At 43.2% G+C, this 8,489-nt stretch overlaps 1 protein-coding gene across 1 annotated transcript; it reads right to left on the bottom strand.

Annotated features, from left to right (window-relative positions):
- Positions 1-7,211: 7,211 nt before the first annotated feature.
- SF3B5 (splicing factor 3b subunit 5) lies at positions 7,212-8,079 on the bottom strand. Its single transcript, XM_076333923.1, has one exon. It carries the CDS (start codon positions 7,902-7,904, stop codon positions 7,644-7,646), a length of 261 nt encoding a protein of 86 aa, XP_076190038.1. The 5' UTR covers positions 7,905-8,079; the 3' UTR covers positions 7,212-7,643.
- Positions 8,080-8,489: the final 410 nt, after the last annotated feature.

The following is an 8,489-nucleotide window of genomic DNA, read 5'->3' as shown; positions in this document are numbered from 1 at the left end:
GCTTTTCCTTAAAGCCTCATCATAAACAACCAGTCAAAATACTGGGAATAAAATCACAAAGCAGAGCGCTGGGGGAGCTGTCTGCCAAGGCGCTCGCTCGCTCCAGCTTCCCAGGGTCATCCCAGGACAGCTGCAGTTAGCTCTGCAGTGCAGCAAGTTAAATTGCTCACAGATTTGTCTGCAAATAGCTGCTTCAGGACCGATTGCTTAGAAGGAAAACATTTTGACAAGCAATGAAAAGCAGCGTATAGCTCTTTAAACAACAGGCTTTACTGCCATTTGTATGAAGGCCTGTTGCACCTCCTCAGCCATGTCACAAAGCTCTGGTGTAGGTGCAAGCCACTTTCCCACCCGGGTCTGTCACACTCTTGGGGCAGCCCATGGAGGCCCTGCTCAACAAGGTCCAACCCAGTGATACCCTGCAGGGTCCACCCCAGCCCCACGCTTTGAAGGGCACCCCAAAGACACTGTCGAGCAGTTGTAGGTGAAGCAGTGAGCTTAGCGTTCTCATTACGGTCATCTCTTAAACCAACATGAACACTGGTCTAAAAATGCAAAAGGCACCCTCAGCCTTTTAATGTATGAAATAGTGAATCTGCACATATGCCACTCAAGATGCCCAAGTGTGAAGTGAGTTATACTAGTAGTACCCTGTCAGCAGTAAACAGAAAGCACAAGTCTTTACTATTCTCCATTCATCAGCATCATACATTTGTTTCTTCAATATTTATTTATACCAAATAGGACATAAAATAAGAATGCTGCAAAGTTCAGAAAATCCTGTACCAGCCTCAGCTTAGCCCAGGGCTAACCATCAGCCTTATCTGCAATCACAAGAGTGTGTCAGGAAATCACGCTATCACGCAGAAAAGAGCTTAGTTTGGTTTTCACCAGACTGTTGCTTTACAGACGTACCAGAAAGAGGAAAGGAATACTAAAGAAACACTTTTTTCTCTAGTTCTCATGGGGTTTGCTACTCCACAGATTGAATCAGAGCTTTCAGACACTTACTAATGTGAAGACTATTTTTGCAGAAGTTAGAGGCAAGGAGGAGCGGGTGCTACATGTATTTATGTCCTCTATCTTTTTAAACTTGTTTGATGAGTTTCATGCTATGGTTGTTCTTCAAAATTGAGAACAGAAAAGTAACAGCTAAAGGCCTGAATGTTTTACATGCAATGTTGTCTTGGCAGTGATACAGCTGAAGGACAGTTGAAGGACAGCTATGTCTTTCAACACAATCCATGAAAGCCTGTTTTTCTTACAGTTAAAAAGTAATGCTGTCACATGCCCTGTGCTAGAAAGACACGAGAGAGACATTGAGAGCATCCCCACAACCTTGGCAACTGCTTTGATCCTTTTCAGATCAAAACAAAGTACTCTTTATTTTCCTCCGTTTGAAAAGTACTGACTATGGCACTTTGATAGATCAGATTTTTCCCTGTTCACATTAGTTTCTCTTCCTCCGCAAACATGGACTGGCATATGGTGAAAGAGGTTGCTTTATTTTTGTCCATGAGTTCTCATTCCACTTAGTAAAACAGTAGCTGTTAAAGTCACCATTTCCCTAATGTTTCTTGTTCCTCCAGGAAATTTTGTCAGAATAATAATGTTAAGATGAGTATTTAAACATTAGGTCCACGCTATCACTGGAAAATGTAGTATGTGAAGAAACGTGCTTCAGATTTAACTAATTTCAACTAGGTCCTGAACATGACATTGGAAGTTTACTGTTTGTTCTTGGAAAACTACATTTAACAAAAACATTCCACCTCCTTTGGCTTCTCCATTCATTCTGTAGCTCAGACAGTAAGCAAAGTAAGTCCGTGACACATACTAAAAATCTGAGGATCAAGCACAGCTGCTGATACATGATGGGAAAATTGCTAGACTGGTAAATATTAGGATTAATTTCCCTTCTAAAAAAACCAGAAAGCAGATGAGGTTTTTTTAATATTATATTAAAAGAACAATTATGAGATTCTACTTAAACACAAGGAAATGCAAGACTCGGTTGCCTGTGCCATCTGATGTCTGCCCTGTTGTGCATTGTGATCAATGTTTAATCATAGCAGTCTGATTCTTCAGGCTCAGAATATAAAACATGCTTGGTTTTCTTCCTTAGCAAAAGCAATTTAAAAATGTTTTTGCTTCCAGTTGCGTATTCTCAGTCTGTTCATGGCTGTTCACTATTCAGTTATGCCAGTGCCGTGTGTTGTCAAGCTGTACACCCGATCAGAGAAGTGAGACATTAAACGTAACCTCGTGACTTTGTAGGATGTTTACAAATCCTAACTTTGCAAGTTTAATCTTAACATAATTTCAGCAATGTGACGTACATTGCAGCCCCAAAAGCACGCACCGATACCAGCATTACCCAAGAGGCATCAGACTGTGAACAGCTTCTAAGCCAGCTGTGCCGCAGAAGAAAACATGGGGCAACTATGCCTCACTTGAACCTGAGTAAATGCTGTTGTGATTTATCTGTTTTAAAATTTTAATTTCACATGAATCGCCTCAAAATGGAATTATATATTTTTTGGTAACTTACATGAAGTTTGAACTGTCATTCGTCAATGATCGAAGTATCAATTCTGTGGACTAAATTTCTTTTTCACAAAAAACAAGGAGCCTGAGTAGATCTATCTGAGGTGGACTATTCCAGCTGTTTCAGGTGGGTTTCAAAATAAATTCCAGTTACGAACTATTTGTGACAGAGACTATTCTGGTATGTGTTAAGGGGGGGGGGGGGGGGAAGTCCAGTGTATCTTGTGTGCTACTGCAATAAAAAGTAATTATCAAGCTGGCATGAAAATGAGAAAGCAAAAGGTTATAGTTCTGAATCCAAGAAAAGTGTTACTCTAGTTGTATTTTTAGCAGTCAGAAACATTCAGGTATGCCAGCATCCTTACACATTTCTTCGTGATAGCACAGACTGATGGCTCAGTTTCAAAGGGCCCAAAAAATATACTATACTGTATTATTTTCGTAGGGTTTTTTCAAATCAAATCTGATTGAAATTAACAAAAAGAAGAATATAGGAGGAGAATGACAAATAGACAAGGAATAGGGGAACATTAATGGAATTTTCAAACAAGGATGTCTAACTTACTGAAATGTGCCACAGTTTGATCAGTTTTAAATGCATTTAAGTTCTTTTGGGCAATAAAACTAGCCTCAGGGCAGTGGAAAGCGTGCATTTTTAGTAAGCCACAAGAGCATACATTTATGAATGTATTATAATAATAGTCCTAAAATGAAATATTGCCTGGTTAAATTTTAACGACTGAGAAAAAACTAAAAAAGTTGTAAATGCACATTTCAGTCCCCTTTAGGTACTCTGAAACCAAGTATGTCTTTTGGCTTTTTTGTTTTCATTTTGCTTTAGAAAATCTACAGAATTCGTGGTGCAACAGCACAGAACCAACAGAGCTCTGATGAAGATTCTGAAACCAGTGATGATTAAAATAGCTCAAGTTTGAAAAGGAATTATCCGATGCGCTGAAGTAAAATCCTGATGCTAAACCAGACTACAGATGTTATCATCCATGAATGTTTAATATATGTAAATGATCCTAAAAAAGAATTGAGTTTTATGCTGAATATGACTAAAGTGAAAGAAGTGGGCCAAGTTTTACAGTTTGCAGAAAACAACTCACTAGTGCAATTGTTTCACTGCGCAAATGTTAACTAATGTACTGCTATCATTCTGACAAATCAGAAAATAAAAAAATTAAGCTATTCAGAACTACAGAGCTATGGTATTTTGCTAGGGTCCCCATACTGCTCTATTCACCCATAGCGAATAAACGGTATATTATATGTTTTGAACCTTAGAACTCTCTTGTAGGAAAAAGCTAAATATTTCTGCCTATTGGAAAGTTTTAGCAATTTTTTTTAAGTATCCATCTATTTTTTCAAAGGAACTTTGCAAGATAGCATGCAATTCTATTAGTTATCTGTGCCTTCAGTTGAATAGCAGCATCATTTGCTGCCCTCTGGTGTAGCAAAAAAAGAAAAAATCACTTATAATGAAAAGTAACTGGAGTATAGAAATTGAGTAAACCGCCAAGATTTCTTAATTTATAAAATAATTAGTAAACCTCACGCTTATGCTACCTGGTGTAAAAGGCAGACATATTGCCAAGAGAATGGTAACAAACACAATTAAAAATTAAGGTGGTAGTGCACTTCTATGGTAGTATTTTCTGGATTAAGTATATCCTATTTATAAGTAAAATAAACCATCTTAGCATGAAGCTTTGCATGCTTTTTCTGTAAGAGTCAAGCTTGGTTCTTATTCTCTTGAATCATCTATAATTAAGGCACCAGAAGCAAACCTTTCTCCTTTCACCTGCCATCCTCATACTTCTCACTGTATTCATAACTCTTAGATAACATCATTTCAGTATGCTATTTTTAGCTAGTCATTAAATACTATATGTAATATGTATGATTTTTTTAATTAAAAGTGTTGTGAAATATATGTTCTGCTCTACAGAGAATTTAGAAAGATACATTAACTAGCAGAACAAAAGCAGGTGAAATTCCTTCTTACCAAACACAACGCACATCACGTTGGAAACAGTTTATAGTTCTCACACTTCACTCTACGTGAAATTAAGCTACAGAAACTCAAGAAAATGAGCCAGAGATCACAGGGGGAAGCCCGGTTAAAGCCATACTGCTTGGATGTAAAAAGAACATAATGCAAATATCAAGCCAATTTATAAACAAACAGTACCCTTCATCTTTCAATCAGGATAGAGGTAAAAATACAGATGCATCCCAGTGGGACACGTAACTAACTCTATTCTTAGGATGTTTTACCCTTTCCAATACTAAAACGTAAAAGAGCTCACTGCCTTCATTGGTTTTAAAAAGGCTTTGGGATTTAGGAGAAATACCATAGTCCAGAAATACACTCCTTAGTGTCTCCCAATTCTCTTCAAGTTTGTCCTGAATCCTTAGGAATTCTAGCTTCCCTTCGGTTTTCTGTATTTCTTAAGAAAGCGTTTGTAATGTTTCACAATCACTACTCAGTAGACACTCTAAAAACTTTTCCAACCACACTAAAACAGAATTGGAGCGAGTACACCCAGCAGAACCATCAAGTTAACTTGCCACCTAACTCTGACTTGTCCCTGAAGGCTGTTTGGCCTTTAAAATGAAGAGCTGGCCTGCAAGGAGACATTAATCTTTACTTATGTGTCATATACTTGTTCCTCACATTTTAAAACACACTACGAGTATGGAGAATATCCATGGGTAGAGCTAATTGCTAGCAGACTACACTCAAAGAAATCTTGCATTTTTTTTTAAGTTCTAATTTATGCAGAGTAGATTAAGTTGCATAGCTTGTTTTCCCGTCCATGTAAGAGAATCCAGACTTGTCTTCACAAAACATTGCAATTTCAGTTTCCAACCCATTACAAAAGCATCTGTATTCTCACTCCACCTCTTCCAGTTCCCGAGTCCCGGCACTGAGGCTCAAGCTCCCTTGCCATCAGTGAATTAACGACGGTATCGCTGCCTGTTGCACACATCAGCTGCCTGTTGGCTGCCAGCAGACGAGACACTTTATGGAACTACTGCTGGGGCAATGCAATAAAGTCATTGATGCTTCTTTTCTCTCTCTCGACAGAGCAACTACGGTGTACATAAGGCAAGAGAAACAGGAACAGCAGCTTTCCCAGTGGGACTCTCCCGTGCCACCCTTCTTCACCAGGCACGTTGCCTGTTTGTACAGGGAAAAGGCAGGTTTCTAAGATTTGGTCGTAGAACAGACTTTTATTAAGAATAACAGTAACAAGAAACTTCCTTGATTTAGATGATACAAACTTTGCTTGATTTTTGCAAGACTGCATTGCATGCCTACTAGCAAGTGCCTGAACTCAGTTAAGGAAAATCTTTCAGCCACGTTCCTCAGCATGTGAGGAACAGACGCTCTTCAAATTACTTGCACCAGCTTGCATGAAAAGTGCAAACCAGTTTTCTACAAATCCCGCTCATTTATTGGCAATTGCAATAGTTCCCCACAAAACTTGCAGATAAAGTTTTATTTAGGACCACTTCACCTTTGCCCTCATCTCATTATGTGCAACAAAATTGGAAAAATGCCGTCTTTCAATTCTTCACAAGACGGATGTACTGACTTGAATGTGGCCTCAGGAGCTTGCACCCTTTTTCTTACTTTATTACAGTATTATGAATAGCTTAGTTTTATAAGACTCAATAAAAAGTGTGAGAAGTTTGTAATTCAAAAGTTTTGAGATCACCAATTTAAGGAAAAAAATCATTGGTAAGCTTGCATACAGTCTTAGTAGGATCAGAACTTTCCTCTCCAATGTAAACCACCAGAAAAAACCCCACACCAAAAAAACCAAACCCCACCCACAGTTACAATGCTCCATGTCACAAATGAGCGCGCTGAATTTCTCCAAGCAACCTCTCTCCAAGTTTTACTCTGAGGCCATCCCATTCATTAGAACTCAAAATTTATTTTGTACTATGACAACTGAACAGGAAATCTATATTAGGTGACAAATCAAAATCAACATCAGTTCAGTCTGCAGTCTGATCCGAGATTGTGTCACCTCAAGGCATTTTACTTCAAAGTAGTAGTGAGTAACCCTTATGTTCCTCTTGGGAAGGAAAGAGAAGTTTGGAGAAGCCATCTGGCAAAAGGTTTAGCTTCTCCCTAGCCTCTGCACCACCTATTCCATATTAACAGTGTCTAACCCCACATTAACACACTTGTTTAGTGTAGCACCACAGAAAAAAAATTAGTAACTATATGGCTAGAAAGCATTAGTTAAAAAAAAAAAAAAAAGAAAAAAGTCATCAAGCTGGAACAGAGAGAATCAAGATTTGGAAAATTCGAAGTGCAGGTGAGAGGAATACGACACAAAAAGTGGGTATTTAAAGAAAAGCCACTCTGGAGTTTTAAAGCACCAGAGCAACTGGCTTATGCCGTATCACAAATCACCCCACGCGATAAATTCTAACAAAATCAAACCCTTTGAGTGTCAACAAGCTTCCTCTCTTTCCCTCCCCAAAACATACTTTCGGTAAGCAAGCGCTGGGAAAATGCTATCTGTAAAGTACCCGAGACTTGCACCTCAGACGGTTCTATTGAAACGCTTAACACCCAGTAATCGGCACTCCTTTTAGAACAAAGAGCGCTTATTAGCAGATTACCAAACAAAACGTTATAAATGCCCAGGAAGTTTTATTATTCTCCATTTTAAAAAATCCGAGCGACTGTCCAGTTAAAAGAGGCGAAGCTGTCCGGAAGCAGGCATTTTCCAAGAGCTCTCCCCGTCAGAGTCCTTCGACGGCACACACGAAGCAGGCAAAGGGACCACGAGGACGGAGGGCCGCAGCCGCCAACGCCCCCCGCGCTCACAGGGGCAGCTCCCCGGACCTTCCCGCGGGCCTAACGGCAGCCCAGCGGTGCCGGGCTCGGGCTCGGGCTCGGCTGGCAGGCAGGCGCCCTCAGCGGCGCCCAGCAGGGCGGCCACCGCGCCCCGCGCGGAGGCGCGGCCTCTGCGCTGCCGCCGCTCGCTCCGGCCGACCCGCCCCTACGAAACACCGCCGCGGGGCCGGGGCCGAGGCCGGGGCCGGGGCCCGGGCGGGGCGGGCTAGGACTCGTCGGGCTTGTCGGCGGGCGGCCCGCAAGGCTGCAGCATCTTCTCCATGAGGTTGAAGCGGACGCGCGCCTTGCTCTCGTTCTCGGCGATGGCGAAGTAGTTGAGCAGGTCGAAGTGGCCCATGTAGGAGCAGTACGAGTCCCGGTGCTGGTTCACCAGCCACTCCCACTTGGTGGTGTCGGCGTGGCCCGTCCCGATGTACTTGGACTGCAGGTGCTCCAGCTGGCTGTGGATGGTGTAGCGGTCCGTCATGGCGGCTGCGGCGGCGCGGGCGGCCCGAGCGGGGAGAGGAGGCGCTGCGCGAAATGGCGAGCGGAAGTGACGTGCCCTCGCGCCAGGGGCCTCTTCCGCCCCTCCGGCCGGGGCGCAGCAGCGACTTTCCCCGCCCGGCCCTTGGGCCGGTACCGGTTATTTGCGGCTCCGCCGTTCGCTTTGAACGGAAATTAAGACACCACCACCCCCCCCCCAGGAGGTCAGTGCCTTCCCGCCGCGGTGCGCGATGGGAGCGCGCCCGCTGGCGGGACAGAGCGCGCATGCGCGCCCGGAAGGGCACGACGGGAGTCGTAGTCTTCTCCCCCCCCCGCCCCGCCCCGCCCGCGGCGGGCCGGGCCCTGCGGGGCACGGGGGGTGCCGGCCCGCCCCGGGCTCTGCGGCCTGGCCGGTTTGCGGCGGGGGCGCTCGGCGCGGAGGCGGCCTGTCCCGGCAGCAATCCCTGCCCGGGGGGCGAGGAGGGCTGAGGGGCGGGCCCTGGCGTGATTTAATATTAATATGATCTGTAACAGAATAATTTACGACTGGTTTAATTACTTTAATTGACTAATCCAATAGTAAGCCAAA

Source organism: Aptenodytes patagonicus, chromosome 3 (genome assembly GCF_965638725.1).
Source record: "Aptenodytes patagonicus chromosome 3, bAptPat1.pri.cur, whole genome shotgun sequence".
In the NCBI taxonomy this organism is placed as follows: domain Eukaryota; kingdom Metazoa; phylum Chordata; class Aves; order Sphenisciformes; family Spheniscidae; genus Aptenodytes; species Aptenodytes patagonicus.
The sequence above is the reverse complement of the archived record's forward strand: the minus strand, read 5'-3'. Positions and strand labels throughout refer to the sequence as shown.

Excerpts from the sequence above, each read along its gene's own strand:
- SF3B5 (XM_076333923.1), bottom strand. The coding sequence starts at position 7,904 with ATGACGGACCGCTACACCATCCACAGCCAGCTGGAGCACCTGCAGTCC.